The following is a 21,618-nucleotide window of genomic DNA, read 5'->3' as shown; positions in this document are numbered from 1 at the left end:
AGAAGCTAGATAGAAAACTTCTATAGCCTAAGACACACGCTGTATAATCACATTCCTCTTAAATGACACTATTTCTTTAGAACAATTTCTTGCTCTGAAGTAAATAAATTATCAGAGATATACTATCATTTCTAGGTTATGACTTTCTAAACTCCAGTTTCCTGACAGTGAATAGTCCAATAGTCTAATGATAAAAGAAAGACATGGATACAGTAAAAACTACCCCTGAAAGTCCTACACATCTATGCTAAGTAAACATGGTCTCATAAATCCTGCACTACTATTCATTAACCCAACCCAGCCAGTGTGTGTTACAGCTTTGGAACTGATCAAAATATCAGATGAAAAACAGATTCCTGGTCAGGCAGAGTGGCTCACACCTGTAATCCCAGCACTTTGGGAGGCCAAGAAGGGAGGATCGCTTGAGCCCACAAGTTCGAGACTGGCCTGAGCAACAAAGTAAGATCCCATCTCTACAAAAAATACTTAAAACTTAGCTGGCCATAGTGGCGTGTGCCTGTGGTCCCAGCTACATGGGAGGCTAAGGCAGGAGGATCACTTGAGCCCTGGAGGTTGAGGCTGCAGTGAGCCATTGTTCACCCCATTGTACTCCAGCTTGGGTGACAGAATGAAACCCTGTCTCAAAAAACAAAAAAAAAACAAACCAGATTCCCAATCCCCCTATCTAAAACCCTTGGGGCCAGACATGTTTCAGAATTCAAAATTCTTCTAACAAGAAAAGCTACTTGGCACCTATCCTGTATGTGTATCTAACACCCCCAGCAGAGTCTGGGGCAGCAGCCCATAAACAAACATTACCTTGAAGTAAAATACGAATATTCACTACAAACAAGATAAAGACTATATACAGCCTCATGCCAATTCAGAACCAATTTTGCTACGGAACTGTTGATTTTCACAACTTGTTATGTTACAAAATTGTGGGCTAGTGGCTCTATTTTGGGCCCAACTGCTCAAAAAAAGGAATAGCTTTTTTCAAATTATGCTGAGAACCCACAGTCGAATTCGCTTAAGCCAGCGAGGCAAAGAAAAGCTATTTGCCAATCAAGCCCCACCTCCCCTCACTTTCCTGGATATTAAATCTTAGCATCCACTATGTCAAAGACAAGGACAGAGTCCTAGCAAAAATGCAAACAAATAAAAGAAGCTAATTCCTGGCTTTAGGGCCTTCAAGGGGCCATGTCAAGGGTGACTTGCTGTTTTATGGTGATTTTTGTCCTGATGACTTTAGAGTCCACAAAAGATATAATTCCATTGTATCTAATTCTCAACAAATCTTCTCTCTCACCACTACTACTGATGGCACACTGAATTTATTCTAAGATTTGACAAATGTTATTCATGTTATTTAAAATCATATGTGATTACATAGCAAGTAAAAATGGAACTTACTGATAATTGAACATGTCATAAATTTATCTTGAGCCTTGTCTTCAAATTTTTCTTTAGCTTCTTTGGACCACTGCATTGTCCTTTTATATGGTTCAATATAGGCCAACTTACATTTAATTGCCTGGGTCAGACAAAATTTCACCATTAAGAAAAAAATTTAATTTCTACCTACTTTAGAATTCAAGTTTTATTTAAGTGTGTACAAAACTAATCTTTACGTCTGAATTTAATACATATTAGAAATAATCAAATAATGTGTGAAGATGTCTGTAAAAGTACTTTATAAACACAAATCACTGAAAGCAGAGTGGCTGAATGAACTGCTGCACATTCACATACTGAAATAACAAGCATTCATTACAGACACTTATGATACATTAATTACTTGTAAAAGGAAGGTTACAGGATGCTTTATAGTCTGATTTTATAACTGCTGAAAGCACAGAAGATGCATCTGAAAGTATAGATAACAAAAATATCGAACAATGATTCTGAGAGATTATCCCTTTTGCTCACTTGTAATTTTTTTTTTTTTTTTTTGAGACCGAGTCTCGCCCTGTCACCCAAGCTGGAGTGCAATGGCGTGATCTCAGCTCACTGCAACCTCCGCCTCCCGGGTTCAAGCCATTCTCCTGCCTCAGCCTCCCAAGTAACTGGGATTACAGGCACACGCCACCACACCCAGCTAATTTTTTCTATCTTTTTAGTAGAGACGGAGTTTCATCATGTTGGCCAGGCTAGTCTCGAATTCCTGACCTCACGATCTCCCCGCCCTCAGCCTCCCAAAGTGCTGGGATTACAGGCATGAGCCACTGTGCCCAGTCTGCTCATTTGTATTTTAAAATGTTTTTCTATAATACTACACATTTCCTAAAATGAAAACCAACGGCTTAAAAACAACTCATGCAACAGAGAGTATATAAATTAGAAAATAAGACTCCTTCTCATCCTTCTTTCAGACTACTACTACTCCCTAGAGATAAACAAGGTTCAGTTTTTTACATATTCTCCCAGGCTTCTCTATTGTACACACATAGATAGTTAAGCATAAATGTGATCACAGTAGAAGTACTTCTGAGATAAGCATTTTTAACTTGATATATCATGAACATGACTTTTACCACAATATATGATCTCAAAATGATATATTAAAAGCTGCCAACAAGTATTTAAGACACAAATATACTGAATTAATGTTTAATATGCTTATTTGCCATGATATACATATTATTTCTTCAGCAGTAACCATAGCAACATTTATCTATAGTCCCTGTATCAGAAACTAGACAAAAATGGTAGTTAACATTTCTATGGTGACAACAGCTTCTAAAAAGACTTCCATATTTGTGCTGATATCCTGGCCCTAGAAATAATAGATTACCTTCTCTGGGGCAGTCAGAAACTCATCCTTTATTTTACGCACGTCTTTAATTGTTATTTTTGCAGTATTACCAAAGTCCACATATTTAACTTCAACTTCCTGATGTCCAGGCAATCCTTGAAAAATTATGAAATTAGAAATTACAAACTTGGAAAGGAAACAGAATTATCTAGAAAAATTTAGATTGGTTTATAGCTAACAGGATTAGAATACTTTTAGCTTCAATATACAAACTTAATACTTTTTAAAATGTAAAAAAATCTCAAATATGTGAACCTTGAAATCATCCATAATGCAGACTTTTAAGAATGAAAAACTAGTATGTTTTAAATATACAAAGGATAGCCAAAATCAGGATAACAAAATCATATGGCAGGTGGTATGACTTAAAAGTTAAGAATTAGGCTTTGAGTCAGTCTGACCAGTTTAGAACACTAGCTCCGTCACTAAAATTCTATGTGACCTAAAGCAAGCTAATTAATATCTCTAAGATATTACCCTGAGCAAGTTATTTTTTCTCTCTGAGCCTCATTACTTCATCTGTAAAATGGGTATACCAATATAATCTAATTTCACGAGATGTTTTTGAAGGATTCACCTATTTAAGAAGCACAAGGTACAAAGTAAGCACTTAATACATGTTTATTGTTAGTCAAAATAGGTGATCAAACAAGGCAAAAGATTCAACAAACTAAAGATTCATTCATATAACAATATCTGTGAAATTTTGAAAAAATATTGTACTTGGGGCATATTGCAAAAAAACAAGTAGAGAGAGACCTCTCTATCAGTCTATTCTCTATACTTTAAAGAAGTCTCTGGAAGTTTCAAACACAGAAAAGTTTTTAAAAAGACATCACACACTAACCTTTTTGAAAATACTCAAAATACATGGTTTTCAAAGTTAAAGACTAACACATTACATATCATTTCAATATGGAAAAAAGTCCAGTATTCTCTGCTCCTTGGCAGAAGTAGAAGCAAGTGGCACAGCACTAGCACTCACTCAAGATGACACTTCAAACACATGCCCTATGGTAGGGGATATCCATGATAATTGAGAAGATACGTGTTATTATAAAGCCAAAAGATAGGGTAATCTCTCCCCACTTCCACTGGAATCCCCTTGCTAGAAGGATGTTCTCAATTCTACCAATGCCATTAGATTCTTACTCTCCCTAAAGTCTCTGAATGGAAATGTAGTTTTAAACAAATAGATGGATATGGAAAGTAATTTAAAGAATGTTATTGTTTTATCTAAATTATCACATGAGAACAGAGTCAGACATGGAAGGTCTCAAATTTCCCCATTTATGTTCTCTGGAGAAACCAGGGGAAGACGGCTCCACGCGAAAAAGGGAATTAAACTGAAGAGATAAACATGGCATCCAGAAAACAAGAGATCCAATACTGGAGAACAATGAAGTATATGGCCAACTGAAATAAATATCAAGAATAAAAAATGTGTAGTAAGCCTAGAGGGTAAGCAGCCCAACTGGAGAAGATAAAGGATGTTTCTGGCCACATGTGATGGCTCACACCTGTAATCTCAGTGCTTTGGGAGGCAGAGGCAGAAGGATCACTTCAGCCTAGGAGTTTGACCCCATGTCTACAAAAATATATATATAAATTAGCCAAGCGTGGTGGCAAGTGCCTGTAGCCCGGCTAACCTGGGGGTTGAAGTGGGAGGATTGATTGAGCCCAGGAAGCAGAGGTTGCAATGAGCCATGATCATGTTCCACTGCACTCCGGCCTGGACGAGAGTAAGACCGTCTCAAAAAGGATGTTTTCATGCTCAAAAAGAAAAAAAAAAAATCATACTAACATTTATCTGAAGAGTCTAATCATATGGAAAATAGTTTTGAACTATTAAAAATACACTTATAAATTAAAAGAAAATAAAGTGAAATATGAACACAATCACGAACCCACAATAGAATTAAAGAAAGTATACTTTATGGCTTTATTTACACAGAGTATGAATTTAATGAAAAATTGTGATATAACTATAGAAAAGAGAAAAAGGAGGACAAAAGGGCGATGGAGATCCAAAACTTGCCTGACAGAATAACAGGTAATATCTAAAATTGAAGTGTCAAGTAAAGTATTACATATTAGTAAAAGAAGGAACACAAGTAAACAACAAAATACCTGAAAGAATGAAAAGTAATTGCCTTCAAGGAGGGAAGTGGAGTGTGTCTTTTAGCATTAACTTTTAAATTAGGCAGATAAAAAGAAAAAGAGCTACTATTCACCAAAACAAGTATCGTCTTCAAGGTGGAGTTCAACAGGGCCACAGAAGATACAGGAAAATGGACCACACAAATCACACATACTTCTATTAGTATCCCCAAAAGTGGTGCTAACAGAAATGAAGAAGCAGAATGAGCACCATGGACACTCCATCTTCCCCAAATGTTACTACTCAAAGATTTCAGAGGCCTTATTGTTCACCAAATAGTTAACATTTTCAAGCCAATAATCCTAATTTGAAAAGCAGTTGCGAAGTCCTTAGTATCATGAAAAATGCCTTTGTCTTCTCCAAAGATATTTACCAAACTATACAGTGGTATCTTCATTGTAATCGTTGGAACATTTTTGTCTCCAAAATTCATGTCGAAACTTAATCCCTCATGCAGCAGTACCTGGGAGGTGACTGAGTCATGAGGGCTCTGCCCTCATAAATAGGATTACATGCCCTTATAAAAGGGCTTGGTGAAGGGAGTTTGCCTTCCTTTTTCATCCCTCTGGCATCAGAGGATACAGCATCTGTCCCCTCTGGAGGATGCAGCAACAAGGCACCATCTTGGAAACAGAGACTAAGCCCTCAATAAAACAGTGCCTTGATCTTAGACTTTTTAGACTCCAAAACTGAGAAGTAAATTTCTATTGTTTATAAACTACCCAGTCTGTAGTGTTTTATTACAGCAGCACAAAACAGACTAAGACATTCATAAGAACCGCATGTGAAAATTTTTAGTTCAAGTCACTAACCACTAACAAAATTAAAATCAATGGTGACAAATGAAGGATAGAAAATTCAGGTTGCAAGAATAGTTGTGACACAAACAGAACTGATTATATATTAGGAGCAATTTGTAAAGATCTCAGATGACCTTAATAATGGAAAAAACATTTTAAACAGTATCAAACTAAATTTTTTTTTTTTTTGAGACAGAGTCTTGCTCTGTTGCCCAGGCTGGAGTGCAGTGGCCGGATCTCAGCTCACTGCAAGCTCCACCTCCCGGGTTCACGCTATTCTCCTGCCTCAGCCTCCCGAGTAGCTGGGACTACAGGCGCCCGCCACCTCGCCCGGCTAGTTTTTTTTTTTTGTATTTTTTAGTAGAGACGGGGTTTTACCGTGTTAGCCAGGATGGTCTCGATCTCCCGACCTCGTGATCCGCCCGTCTCGGCCTCCCAAAGTGCTGGGATTACAGGCTTGAGCCACCGCGCCCGGCCCTAAATTTTAAAAAAACTTGCCGAGCACAGTGGCTCACGCCTGTAATCCCAATCCTTTGGGAGTGGGAGACTGAGGCGGGCAGATCACCTGAGGTCAGGAGTTTGAGACTAGCCTGACCAACGTGGCGAAATCCTGTCTCTACTAAAAATACAAAAAAATTAGCCGGGCGACTTCTCTTTTTTTTTTTTCCCTTGAGACAGAGTTTCGTTCTTGTTGCCCAGGCTGGAGTACAATGGCACAATCTCGGCTCACTGCAACCTCTGCCTCCCGGGTTCAAGTGATTCTCCTGCCTCAGCCTCCTAAGCAGCTGGGATTACAGGCATGCACCACTACGCCCAGCTAATTTTGTATTTTTAGTAGACATGGGGTTTCTCCATGTTGGTCAGCCTGGTCTTGAACTCCCAACCACAGGTGATCCGCCTGCCTTGGCCTCCCAAAGTGCTGGGATTACAAGCGTGAGCTATCGCACCCGGCCTTTTTTTTTTTTGAGACAGAGTCTCGTTCTGTCACCCAGGCTGGAGTACAGTGGTGCAATGGCGCAATCCTAGCTCACTACAACCTCCGCCTCCCAGGACCAAGTGATTCTCGTATCTCAGTCCCTTGAGTAGCTGGGCTTACAGGCACACACCACCACACCTGGCTAACTTTTTATTTTTAGTACAGACGGGGTTTTGCCATGTTGGCCAGGCTGGTCTCGAACTCTTGGCCTCAAGTGATCCGCCCACTTCAGCCTCTCAAAGTAGTGGGATTTACAGGTATGACCCACCACACCCAGCCTTTCACCCTTCCAATAATAAAAAGACATATCTACAAACTAGAAAGCATGTAAAATAAACAACACAATGGGTTAAACTGCCTATGGTATATCTAATTTAATAACCCACAAAAGCTTAGTCTGTGATGTTCTGTCTTAGTCAATGCGGGGGAATAACTAACTTTACTATTTTTGTTGCTAATACCTCCATTTTCATAAATCTTCTGTCTTCAATTCCACTTTTTATTCTTCCCATTATTTCATAAGTTGAATCAATTACTTAAGGAGGATGTATAAAAAGTAGAAAAAATACACTGAGAAAACTAGCAGTTCGGTCAATAATTCCCAGGAAAGAAGAATATATTAAAATTGAAGAGAAGCAGAGAGGACACAAAGGACTTACCTTTAATTTGTACCTTGACAATCAAAATAGCATGGGACAGACAAACAGTCAACATGAAGCTAGAGTTCACCAGTTTTTGAATAATTAATTTCTGTTGCTTTGTTCTATCTATACTACTTTTCCAGTAAGATTCCCAATGGTTAAGTTCTAGTCAAGTCAAACAAAATCTCAGGAGATAAATTCACCTGTCAACATTATCACTAGCTTTCTAAAGAGAGATGACAGAGCAAATGGTAAGATCAAATAATATTACTTCCAAGACTGAATTGGTACCAACTCAAATGATATTAGTTTTGAAGTATAACATTTCCCTGTAGAAACAGCATGCATTCTCCTACCGGTAACTTTTGCTCGGTACCAAATTCCATCTTCGAATTTAGCTACACAGACTTGATCTTGAACTGGACAGAGGATTTCCAGATTTTCTCCAGCTTCATTTTTATAGAATTCCTCAATTGTCTTTAACAGAAATAAAAAATCCAGGCCCTCTATCTAGCAAATAAAGGGATAAAGCACTGTCATTTCACAGAAACTTAAAATATTAAGTGTTGAATGAATTACAAGCACTGTCATTGAAACTATAAAACATTAAAACTTGAATTGAATGTAAATCTATCAATTGTGTTACGTAATTTATTTTACAAAATTTTACTGCAGAACCAGTATAGAAAATGAGTACAGACATAAAAATAAAGTCACATTCTGCCAGATAACTTAGTGTATGTATTCTTCAAGACATTTTTCTATACATACACACACACACTCCCTGTATATTTGTTTTTACCAAAACTAGACTTTACCACATACACAATCACTTACATTTTTCTATCATTTCTCACTTTTTCTGTTTCAGTAACTAGTATTTCTAGGTCACATTTAGTTTTCCTTAACTGATCCAAACCCATTACAAACTAAGATTATATACTACTTCTGACTGTTATCTCCATAACTCTTTTATAATCTAGTACAGTCCTCTACTTTTAATGAACATGTCTTGTTGAAGACAGCTTATTTTTCTGCAGAAGGCCCCATACCTTACGGATTTATGTGGTTACACCATCATGCTGCTATTTAGCTTATTCCTCCATGGAGTAAGGTCTGTCTGCTGAATTTTCAAAAGGCTGAAAGTTACTCCTAAGGGTTTGATGGATCCAAGGCCAATCTCTTTGGCTAGACTGTGTCATAGGCGGCTTTTTCTCACTCAGGTTGCAACACATCAAGGCCTAATACTTAATGACTATGAATATGCTAAGATTCATTGATTGACTGCAGTGATGATCCTGACCCCTCTCAATGTGTAGTTCTGTTTATGCCCTTGTAATAACCAAGTCTTAAGAATTTATGTGGAGCTACTTTGGCATTATATGAATATCCACTTTCTTATCAACCATCCATCTTAATGTGAACTGATAATTCTTCCTTAAATCAATAATAATTCAGTAGGGTTTGTGGAACGATTGCATTCTTTAGTAATACAGACTTTTCTCTTATTAAATGGTGCTATCTGGTATAATCAAAAAATAGTTCCTAAAGTTTCCTATACTACCAAAAAAATCAAGGATTATAAGTTTATTTCTTCGAATACCAATTATTAATGTTAAAAATATTCTGAAATCCATTTCAATGGAAAAAATGAATTTTTTCTTGTGAGTATAATGATGCAAGTGAAAATTTTCTGAATCCCTATCTTTTCTTATTTCATTTAAATTACTTTAAAACTATTTTTAACTTTCATTTCTAAGTAGCTATTATGCAAATTCTTCCAGTAACAGGTAAGCCAGAGTGAACTCTTAAAAATTCAGCAGAGGAATGATGCCAACAAAATAGCAGATTAGGAAGCTTTAAGTTCTTGTTCCAACACAGAAACATTGAAAAAATGAGAAAGTGTCTTAACCAACTTTATTAGATCAGATCTCTAGAAAGCAATCCAAAGTTTATACTAACCAAGAAGCCTAATGAAGTAAAAGCAATTTTCTAAACGGCAGGAGAGTTTTGTGGTATTTTTACTCGCCCTCACCCTACCATCTTCCCAGAATGACAATGGTCCTGGTCTTAAGCAGTGGCAATCTAGTTCTCAGTTCCCTCCCTTGAACCAGAGGGAACAGACCAGAACTTATATGCAAATTACTGTGTATATGTATCCTAAGTCTGGGAGATACCTGCATGACTGATGCAAAGACTTAGTTTTTGCTTCACATAACTTGGAACACAGGCAGGAAGAATTGTAGGGACCACTTGTAAAAGTGGCAAAGGGGAGTGTAAGTGCAGCTGCTTGGAAGGGGAGTTTATGAGTAGAAACATACAATAGACCATCTAAGGCCAGGAAGAGAATCTGGGGTGAGAATCTTTACAAAATTAGGACATTCAAAAGCAGTCATATATATGGTAGAGTTTACAAAGCCACATGTCTGCCCTGACAAGATGCATGCCCAGAAAAAAAATGAAAAGACTTTAACTTTGACCTCAGGCCGACTCCTAGGCTCAGCCTATCTAAACGGCGAAGAAGTGCCCACCAAAGAGCTAGTCTGCAAAGTCTAGGAAAGAGGCACCTTCCTCTTTCTCTGTCTCTTGTTTGTTTCAGCTCCTGACATTCAAGGAACTCTGTCAATCGTTAGCTGAACACAAGCCAACAAAACAATGGACTTCAGCGATCACACATGACAAGGAACGGTCTTTGAAACAGTTTGGAAAAGTACCAAAACAAATTAACTACTACAGCTTTTTTTTTGAGACGGAGTCTCGCTCTGTCGCCCGGGCTGGAGTGCAGTGGCCGGATCTCAGCTCACTGCAAGCTCCGCCTCCCGGGTTTACGCCATTCTCCTGCCTCAGCCTCCCGAGTAGCTGGGACTACAGGCGCCTGCCACCTCGCCCGGCTAGTTTTTTGTATTTTTTTAATAGAGACAGGGTTTCACTGCGTTAGCCAGGATGGTCTTGATCTCCTGACCTCGTGATCCGCCCGTCTCGGCCTCCCAAAGTGCTGGGATTACAGGCTTGAGCCACCGCACCCGGCCCTACTACAGCTTTTAAAACAACTCTCTCGGCCGGGTGTGGTGGCTCACACCTGTAATCCCAGCACTTTGGGAGGCCGAGGTGGGCAGATCACGAGGTCAGGAGTTCAAGACCAGCCTGACCAACATGGTAAGACTCCGTCTTTAGTAAAAATACAAAAATTACCCTGGCGTGGTGGCAGGTGCCTATAATCCCAGTTACTTGGGAGGCTGAGGCAGGAGAATTGCTTGAACCTGGGAGGTGGAGGTTGCAGTGAGCTGAGATCATGCCACTGCACTCCAGAGTGGGCAACAAAGCCAGACTCCATTTTTTTGTTTTTTTTTGTGTTTTTTTTTTTTAAAGAAAAAACACAACTCTTTTAATCCCAAACAAGAGCTATGGGAGTTCATCACCACTGTACCTGCCTTACAAGAAATTCTACAAGTTCTTAAAGTTGAAATGAAAGGACATTAACATGAAAACATATGAAAGCATGAAACTAACTGTAAAGATACGACACAAAGTGTCAAGAATCCCTGACCTCACTGAAAATCAGAAGCAAGCAGTAATCCTGAAAGGGGACCGAACAGGGCTTGCAGGTACTGACTGATACCAGAAGTCTCTGTGTCACTGCATCAGGGACCTCTGTCACTTCATTTTACATTCATGATCCTTTAGGTTTCATTTCACTATTGACATAGGAGTTAAAAAGAAATTACTGAGGCTAGGTGCAGTGGCTGACGCCTAAAATCCCAGCACTTTGGGAGGCCAAGGCGGGTGGACCACATGAGGTCAGAAGTTCAAGACCAGCCTGGCCAACATGGCGAAACCCCATCTCTACTAAAAATACAACATTAGTCAGGGGTGGTGGTGCATGCATGTAATCCCAGCTACTCGGGAGGCTGAGGCAGGAGAACTGCTTGAACCTGGGAGGTGAAGGTTGCAGTGAGCCAAGATCGTGCCACTGCACTTAGCCAGGGTGACACAGCAAGACTCCATCTCAAAAAAAAAAAAAATAAAAAACAGAAATTGCTTAGGCAGATAGTGAGAATACAGGAAGGAGTCCTCGGCAAGGTTTTCCTGTTTAGTGAAAAGCAGCCCCCAAATCATTTTCTAAGAATCTGCAGCCTGTAAAATTGAGCTGCAGACACAGATACCAGCAGTTGTGCCAAACCTGTTCAAAATGGTGGCTCCATCCTCCCTTCTCTCCTTGTCAGCCACATGTACAGTAAGGAGCACCCAAGATGGTGCCACTCGAGTGGTAAGTCCATTTGCATTATAAGATTAGGGTAGGGTGGCCAGTCTTTCTGGCACGCTATGTAAACATCAAACCTGACTGAACCAATCTGTGGGCCCTATGTAATCAGACATGACCTCCTTAAACCTGCCTATAAAATCCAGCACATCCACCGCCAGCCAGTCTTTCCCTTTCAGAAGCCCCTCTCTCTCTCACTAGAGACAGAGCTGTTCTCCTTTCTTTTTCTTCTGCATATTAAACCTCCACTCCTAAACTCCTCATGTGTGTCCATGTCCTTAACTTTCTTGGCACGAGATGACAAGGAAGCTGCTTCAATATTTTCTGAAATATCATTTAATAAAGAAGATGCAGATATGTGCAACCAGAAAAAAAAAAAACAAAAACGCAAATCAAAAATACTCAACTGTCTTCAATATGTTAAAAGGGCTAAGGGAAAAGAAAGAACTAAAGAAATTTGGGGAAATGATATATGAATAAAATGAGAATATCAACAAGTGATACAAATTATAAAAAGGAAATTCTGGAGCTCAAAAGTATAATAACTAGGGAGAAAAAATTCAATAGAGGGGTTCACAAGCAGCATTGAGTGGAAAGAAGAAAAATAATCAGTGAACTTGAAGACAGGAAAATTTACATATCAAGTCTGAGAAGCAGAAAGAAAAAAGAATGGAGAGAAGTGAACAAAGCCTAAGGGACTCAAGTGAACCAACACAGACAGTATGGAAGTCATAGAAGGAAGAGAGAGACAAAGAGGCAAAAAATTATTTTTTTAAATGGCATAAAATGTCCCCAATTTAAAGAAAGACATGAATCTACAAATCCAAGAAGTCTAATATTAGGAGTTGACTTGTATCTTCCCTCAAAGATATGCTAGACAGCTATCAGCTCCAGTGTCTCAAATATGACCTTATTTGGATATAGAATCCTTATAATCATGTTAAAATGAGGTCATTAGGATGGGCCCCAATTCAATATGATTAATGTCTTTATAAAAATGGCAAAATTTGGGTACAGAGACAAATATACCAGGAGAACTCCATGTGAAGATGAAGGGAGAGATCAGGGTGATGCAGCAAAGGCCAAGGTGCACAAAAGATTGCCAGCAAACCACCAAAATCTAAAGCACAGAGATGAAATGGATTTTCCCTCACACCCCTCGGAAGAAATCAACTCTTCTGACAAACTGATCTCATACTTCTAGATTCCAAAACTGTTGACAATAAATTCTGTTGTTTAAGCTACCCAATCAATAGTAATTTGTTATAGCAGTTCCAGGGAACTAAGACACTATTAGACTCCAAATAGGATAAACCCAAAGAGTCATACACCAAGACACATAATCAAACTCTAAAAAGGCAAAGCCAAAAAGAAAATCTGGAACGCAGCAAAAGAGATGCAACATGTCTTATACAAAGAGACTCAAGAAGATTGTAAGTCAATCTCTCATATTAGAAATCTTGGAGGCCAGGCCGGAAGCGGTGGCTCATGATTGTAATCCCAGCACTTTGGGAGGCCAAGGTGGGTGATCACTTGAGGTCAGGAGCTTGAGATCAGCTTGGCCAACATAGCCAAACCCTATCTCTACTGAAAACACAAAAATTAACCGGGCATGGTGGCAGGCACCTGTAGTCCCAGCTACTCAGGAGGCTTACACAGGAGAATTGCTTGAACCTGGGAGGCAGAGGTTGCAGTGAGCCAAGATCACACCACTGTACTCTAGCCTGGGTGACAGAGCAAAACTCCATCTCCCAAAAAAAAAAAAAAAGGCCAGGTGCATACTAAAAATATAAAAATTAGCCAGGCATGGTGGTGCACACCTGTAATCCCAGCTACTAGGGAGGCTGGGGCAGGAGAATCGATTGAACCCAGGAGGCAGAGACTGCAATGAGCAGAGATTGTGCCAGTGCCTCCAGTCTGGGCAAGACGGCAAGACTGTCTTAAAAAAAAAAAAAAAAAAAAAGACATAAAAGAAATCTTGGAAGCCAGAAGGAAATGGGAAGAGGGAGAGATATATGATGTACTAAAGAAAAAAACAACCTGTCAACTGAAAATTATACATTTGGCAAAACTAGCCTTCAAAAATATGAGAAAAATTAAGACAGTCCCAGATAAACAAGGGTTGAGGGACTCTATTACCACTAGACCTGCCCTGTAAGAAATGCTAATGGAAGTCCTTCAGGTTGCAATGAGAGGACACTAGACAGTACCTCAAAGTCACATGAGGATATTAAGATCTCTGGTTAAGGTAAATACATTGGTAAATGGGAAAGCCAGTATTATTGCAATTATGGTTTATAATTTTACTTTTTTATTTTCTACAGGATTTAAAAGACAAATACATAAATTACAAATCTATGTTATTGAGCACACAGAGTATAGAGATTAATTTGTGACATCAAAAATACTGGAAAAACAGAGCTGCAGAGAAGTACAGTTTTTTGTGAAGTTAAAATTATGTTCATATTAACTCACAATGGATTGTTATAACTTTAGGATGTTATGTGTAATCTCCATGTTAATGACAAAAAATAGTCTACAAGATAAACACAAAAAGGAAACAAGAAGGGAAGCAAAACCTAACACTATAACATTTGCAATATCCATGTTCATTACAGCAGACAATCCAAATGTCCACTGACAAATGAAGGGATTTTTAAAATGCAGCATACACATAAAAAAAGTCTTATGCAGCCTTAAAATAGGAAATTCTATCAATGCTTACAACATGGATGAATCTTTAGGACATTATTATAAGTAAAATAAGCCAGTCACAGAAAAACAAATGCTGCCTGAGTCCACCTATACAAGGTATCTAACACAGTAAAATTCATAAAAATGCAGAAGTAATATTGTGCTGGCCAGAGGTTGGAAGCAGGAAGAAATGTGGTGTTGTTCAATGAGTACAGTTTTAGTTTGCAAGATGGAAATGCTCTAGGTATCTATTGCATGGTAATACGAATATGGTTAACACTACTGAAGTTACACTAAAAAACGGTTACGATAATAAATTTTATGTTTTTTTAACACAATTACAAACGAGATTTTAAAAAATACATCATACTAAAAAGAAAAAAGCAACTAAACACAAAAGAGGGCTCTAATGGAGGAAAGAATAAAAGAGTGGTAAGATACAGAAAACAGCAAATGGCAGAAGTCTTTCCTCATCAATAATTACTTTAAATGTAAACTGATTAAACTCTCCAATTAAAAGACAAACATTTGCTGGGCGCGGTGGCTCAAGCCTGTAATCCCAGCACTTTGGGAGGCCGAGATGGGCGGATCACGAGGTCAGGAGATCGAGACCATCCTGGCTAACACGGTGAAACCCTGTCTCTACTAAAAAATACAAAAAACTAGCCAGGCAAGGTGGCAGGCGCCTGTAGTCCCAGCTACTCGGGAGCCTGAGGCAGGAGAATGGCGTAAACCTGGGAGGCGGAGCTTGCAGTGAGCTGAGATCCGGCCACTGCATTCCAGCCTGGGCGACAGAGAGAGACTCTGTCTCAAAAAAAAAAAAAAAAAAAGACAAAGATTGGCAGAATGAATTAAAAAAAAAAAAAAAACACACGATCCAACTATATGCTGTTCACAAGAGACACACTTTATACCTTATGCCATACACAGGTTGAAAGTCAAATGATGGAAGAAAATACTCCATGCAAATAGTAATCAAGAGAGATCTGAGATGGCTTTACTGGTATCAGGCAAAACAGACTTTAAATAAAAAATTCTTACAAGAGAGAAAGGACATTATAAATTGATAAAAAGGCCAATTCACCAGTAAGATAAAACAATTATAAGCAATTATGCAGTACACATCAAAGACCCAAATATATGAAGCAAACATTGACAGAACTGAAGGAAAAAATAGTTCAGTAGTAATAATAGAAGACTTTAATATTCTACTTTCAACATTGGATAAAACATCCAGACAGAGTATCAATAAGGAAACAGAAGACTTGAACAACACTGTAAACCAACAAATCCTAACAGACATACACAAAACACTCTAGCCAACAGTAAAATACACTTTTTTTTTCATACAAGGCCACTTAGAACATTATCAGAATAGACCATATGTTAGGCCAGAAAAAAGTCTTAATAAATTTCAAAAGATTGAAATAATAAAATATATTTGTCTTTATGACAATGAAACGAAACTGGAAATCAAAAACAAAAAACTGCAAAATTCAAACATGTAGAAACTAAACACCACAAACTACCAACAGGTCAAAGAAGAAATGCTTCAAGACAAATGAAAATGAAAACACAACATACCAAACTCATGAGATGCAATAAAACAGTGCTAACAGGGAAACTTATAGCTACACACACAATTTTAAAATATTGCAAATTAAGAACCTAACTGTATACATAAGACAATGGAAAAAGAGAAAATTACCCAAAGGTAGCAGAAGAAACAATAAAGATTAGAGCAAAAATAAATAAGACAGGATTAAGAAACAGAACATTAATAAAGCCAAAAGTCAATTATTTGAAAAGATCAGCAAAATTGACAAATCTGTAGCTAGAATAACTAGAAAAGAGAAGTCTCAAGTTAATAAAATGAGAAATAAAAGTGGAGACAGTACTATCAATTTTAAGAAAAAAAATTTTTTTTTTTTTTTTTTTTGAGATGAAGTCTTGCTGTTGCCCAGGCTGGAGTGCAGTGGCATGATCTCATCTCACTGCAACCTCCACCTCCCGGGTTCAAGTGATTCTCCTGCCCTCGGACTACAGGTGCCTACTACCACACCTGACTAATTTTTGTATTTTTAGTAGAGACAGGGTTTTGACATGTTGACCAGGCTGGTCTCAAACTACTGACCTCAAGTGATCCACCCAGCTTGGCCTTCGAAAGTACTGGGATTACAGGTGTGAGCCACCACGCCCAGCCAAGAAGTAAAAAATTATGAGAGATTATTATAAACAATTGTATGCCAACAAACTGGATAACCTACATGAAATGGACAAACTCCTAGAAACACACAACCTTCCAAGACTGACTCATGAATTAGAAAATCCGAGTAGACTTACACTAGTAAAGAGTTTCAAACAGGATTCAAAAATCTCCTACACATGAAAAGCCCTGGACCAGGTAAGTTTCACTGCTGAATTTTACCAAACATTTGCGGAAGAATTAACACCATTCCATCTCAAATTCTTTCAAAAAACTAAAAGATGGAGGAATACTAACTCTAAGAGGCTGCATTACCCTGATAACAAAGCCATATGAAGACACTATAAGAAAATTACAGATCAATATCCCTTGCCAATACAGATGCAAATATCCTCAACAAAATACTAATAAACCAAATTCAGCATATTAAGAGATTTTGTTTTCTTCTAACTTGGTCTTTGGGTCTCTCTCTGGAGAGTTGCCATGAACTCTAGCCCTGCCCTGACAAGGTTCTAGAGGAGATGGTCACTGATGTTTACAGTAAATCAAAAGAGGATACTTCTTTACCTTGGTGAATGGGCCAATGCCTTGTTGCCTGACCTGTGACCAAGTGTACGTCTCACAAGAAACCTGTTTATACTAGCAGATGTCCTCATGGTTCTTGTCTGATCTGTGTCCGGTTTATTCCTACCAAGATAGCCACTCTCTAAGAGAGCGCTAACTGGGAGGAAAGTTAGGTATGTGTATGTCAGTCAGGTGAGACACAGAGGCAGCAAAACAAAACACATGAAATAAAAGAAGCATTTTGCTAATCACAGGTAAGAGTGATTCTATAGAATTCTGCCTTTATTAAGGTCCACAGGCATTATCTCTTAAGGCTTTCCAGTAGGGGTTGTGAATTGGCTAATTTAAAGAAAGTATGTATAAAGGGGGTAAATTATTTGTATGATTCTGGTGTTGACTCTGGTTTTATTGTGGTAAGCAGCTGTGGGGTATGTTGGGTCAGTGAGATGTAGAACAAGTGACCCACACTGCAAACAGCCACATGGGGAGAGAAAGTTTTAAGTAAGCCAAAGGTGAGGTGGTATGACTCGGTTTCAAACAACTTATGTTAGGCCTAAAAATGGATGCCAAGGCAACAACGATGTTAAACAAATTTGTGATAAAAAGATTATACATCTTTATCCAGTGGGATTTATTTCTAAAACACAAGGATAATGACATATGAAAATCAACACAGCAGGCACAGTGGCCCACGCCTACACTCCCAGCACTTTGGGAGGCTGAGGTGAAAGGATCACTTCAGCTCAGGAGTTTGAGACCAGCCTGTGTAACATAGTGAGATCTCAAAACTACAAAACAAAAAAATTTTACAAATTAGCCTGGTGTGGTGGTGGGCGCCTTTGGTCTCAGCAACTCAGAGGGCTGAGGCGGGAGGACTGCTTGAGTCCAGGAGGCAAAGGTTGCTGTGAGCTGAGATCATACCACAGCATTCCAGCCTGGGCAACTGAGGGAGACCCTGTTTCAAAACAAACAAGAAAATAAAACAAAATCCCAAATCAACGTAATATACCACATTGACAGGATGGAGGAAAGACCGAAACATGATCATCTCAATTGTTGCAAAAAAGAATTTGAAAAATTGAACACCCTTTCATGATAAAAACACTCAATAAACAAGAGACAGAAGGAAACTTACTTCACATAGTAAAGGTCATTTGGGAAAAACCCACAGATAATATCAAACTCAATGGTCAAAGACAAATGCTTTTCCCCTAAGACAGGAATAAAATGAGGAAGCCTGCTTTTTCATCTTGTATTCAATATGATATTGGAAATCTTGGCCAGAGGCATTAGGTTAAGAAAAAGACAAAAGGCATCCTGAAAGGAAAAAGTATAAATACCTGTTCATGGATGACATGATCTTCTATGTAAGAAACCTCCCCCAAATTACACACACACACCCCGTTAGGGCTACCAAATTAATTCCGCAGTTGCCAGACAAAAAATTCACATGTAAAAATCAGTTGTTTTAATACATTACCAAATGAGCAAATTGAAGAGGAAATTTAAAAAGCAATTCCATTTACAACAGCATCTAAAAGAAGAACTAGGAATAAACTTGACCAAAGGTGCCAAAAATTGATACGCTGAAAGCCACACAAAACTGTTGAAAGATATTAAATAAAATCTAAATAAATGAAAAAAATCCAGTGTTCATGGATAAGAAGAGTTAAAATTGTTAAGATGTCAATGCTATCTGAAATGATTTACAATTCAATGTAATTCCTATTAAAATCCCAATGACATTTCTCTGTTCATAGATGACACGATCTTATATATGAGAAAATGACCCCAAATTACATACACACACACACCCTCTCTCACTTGTTAGAACAAATTAATTCAGCAAAGCTGCTGGACACAAAATTCACATGTAAAAATCAGTTGTGTTTCAATACATTAGCAAATGATAATATCATACTCAATATCATACTGTATTTCTTGGAGAAATAGAAAAACCCATCCTAAAAGTCATATGGAATCTTAAGAGACAATGAGTAACCAAAACAATCTTGAAAAAGAACAAAGTTGGAAGACTCACACGTTGTGATTTCAGAAGTTACAACACGACTACAGTAATCAAAACAGTGTGGTACTGACATAAGGACAGATACACAGACACATGGAATAAAATAGAAAGTTCAGAAATAAACTCTCACTTTTAACAAGGGTGCCAAGACCATTCAATGGCGAAAGGACAGTCTTTTCAACAAATAGTGCTGGGAAAACTGGATATCCAATTCAAAATAATGAAGCTGGGCCCTTACCTTATACTTTGTACAAAAGTTAACTCAAAATGAATCAAAGATCTAAACCTATAAAACTCTTAGAAGCAAGTACAGGGAAGAAACACGATGTCAGATTTGGTAACGATATCTTGGATATGACACCAAAAGCACAAGCAACAAAAGAAATAATAATTAAATTGGTCTTCATAAAATTAAAAACTTGTGGAACAAAGGACACTATCAAGAAAGTGAAAAGACAACCCACAAAATGGGAGAAAATACGGCCAGTCTTGGAACATGGGTGTGAACTGCACAGTTCCAATTATGTGTGACTTTTTTCCACCTCTGCCAGCCCTGAGACAGCAAGAGCAACTCCTGCTCTTCCTCAGTCTATTCAACACGAAGACGATGGGCATGAAGACTTGTGTAATGATCCACATTCGGTTAATGAATAGTAAATCTATTTTCTCTTTATGATTTTTAATAACTCTTTTCTCTAGATTACTTTAAGAATACAGTATCCAATACATATACAAAATATATGTTAGCTGTTTATATATTATTAAGGTTTCTAATCAATAGTAGGCTATTAGTAAAGTTTTGTGGAAATCAACAGTTATATGCAGACTGAGTGTTGAGGCTCATGCCTGTAATCTCAGCACTTTGGGAGGCTGAGGCAGGAGGACTGTTTGAGACCAGGAGTTCAAAACCAACCTGGACAACATAGCAAGACCCTGTCTCTATTAAAAAAAAAAAAAAAAAAATTTTCGAGGTGTGGTGCATGCCTGTAGTCCTAGCTACTTGGGAGGCTCAGACAGGAGACCACTTCAGTCCAGGAGTTACAGGCTGTAGTTAGCTATGATCTTGCCACTGCACTCCATCCTAAGCAACAGTGCTGGACCTTGTCTCAAGAAAGGAAAAAAAAAAAAAGTTGACTGCACAGGTGTTGGTATCCACCATCACCACTTGTTCAAGGATCAACTGCATTTGTAAGTCATATATCTCATAAGAATTTAGTATCTAGAATATATAAAACTCCTACAATCCAGCAACAAAATAAACAACCCAATTTAAAAAATGGACAAAGGGTTGGGCATGATGAATCATGCTTGCAATCCTGGCACTTTGGGAGGCCAAGGTGGGAGGATCACTCTGGCCCAGGAGTTCAAGGCCAGCCTGGGTTACCTAGCGAGACCCTGTGTCTACAAAATAATAATTAGCCAGGTGTGGTGATGTGTGCCTGTAGTACTAGCAATATGGGAGGCTGAGGCCAGAGGATTCCTTGAGCCTAGGAGATTGAGGCTGCAGTGAGCTTACGATCATGCCACTGCATTCTAGCCTGGGCGACAGAGTGAAGCCCTGTGTTTAAAAAATAAAAAAACAAGAAGTTTTAAAAATTAAAAAAAAAATGGATAAATGACTAGAATGGCTATTTCTTCAAAGATACACAAATGGCCAACAAATAAGGACATGTAAAGATGTTCAGTATCGCCGGCCATTAGGGAAATGCAGATCAAAATCACAAAGTGACACCACTTCACACTTATTAAGAATGCTATTATTCAAAAGAAGACATTGATGCGACCAACAAACATACGAAAAAAAGCTCATCATCACTGGTCACTAGAGAAATGCAAATCAAAAGCACGATGAGATACTATCTCACACCAGTTAGAATGGCGATCATTAAAAAGTCAGGAAACAACAGATGCTGGAGAGGATGTGAAGAAACAGGAACACTTTTATACTGTTGGTGGGAGTGTAAATTAGTTCAGCCAGTCTGGCGATTCCTCAAGGATCTAGAATCAGAAATCCATTTGACCCAGCAATCCCAATACTGGGTATATACCCGAAGGATTAGAAATCATTCTACTATAAAGACACATACACATGTATGTTTACTGCAGCACTACTCACGATAGCAAACACTTGGAACCAACCCAAATGTCCATCAATGATAGACTGGATAAAGAAAATACGGCACATATACACCATGGAATACCATGCAGAGTAGAAAAGGATAAGTCACGTCCTTTGCAGGGACATTCTCAGCAAACTAACACAGGAACAGAAAACCAAACACCACATGTTCTGTCATACGTGGGAGTTAAACAATGAGAACACCTGGACACAGGGAGAGGAACATCACACACCAGGGCCTGTTGGGGGGTAGAGACAAGGGGAGGAATAGCATTAGAAGACATACCTAATGTAGATTACGGGTTGATGGGGGCAGCAAACCACCATGGCACATGTATACCTACGTAACAAA

At 38.4% G+C, this 21,618-nt stretch overlaps 1 protein-coding gene across 10 annotated transcripts in view; it reads right to left on the bottom strand.

Moving 5' to 3' along the window:
* Nucleotides 1-21,618, bottom strand: part of RNF17 (ring finger protein 17) — a 131,445-nt gene that overhangs the window by 61,775 nt on the left and 48,052 nt on the right. For all 10 annotated transcript variants that reach the window (XR_004443350.1, XM_033236782.1, XM_033236796.1 and 7 more), the window contains 3 exons: nt 7,750-7,903; nt 2,795-2,910; nt 1,414-1,534 (listed from right to left, as the gene is read on the bottom strand). Coding sequence is in view for 9 of the 10 variants with exons in the window: in XM_033236782.1 (XP_033092673.1) it covers nt 1,414-1,534; nt 2,795-2,910; nt 7,750-7,903 (391 nt within the window). In the remaining variant the exon portion in view is untranslated. The remainder of the gene's footprint in view (nt 1-1,413; nt 1,535-2,794; nt 2,911-7,749; nt 7,904-21,618) is intronic.

This window comes from Trachypithecus francoisi, unplaced genomic scaffold (genome assembly GCF_009764315.1).
Source record: "Trachypithecus francoisi isolate TF-2019V2 unplaced genomic scaffold, Tfra_2.0 Contig01461, whole genome shotgun sequence".
NCBI lineage: Eukaryota > Metazoa > Chordata > Mammalia > Primates > Cercopithecidae > Trachypithecus > Trachypithecus francoisi.
The sequence above is the reverse complement of the archived record's forward strand: the minus strand, read 5'-3'. Positions and strand labels throughout refer to the sequence as shown.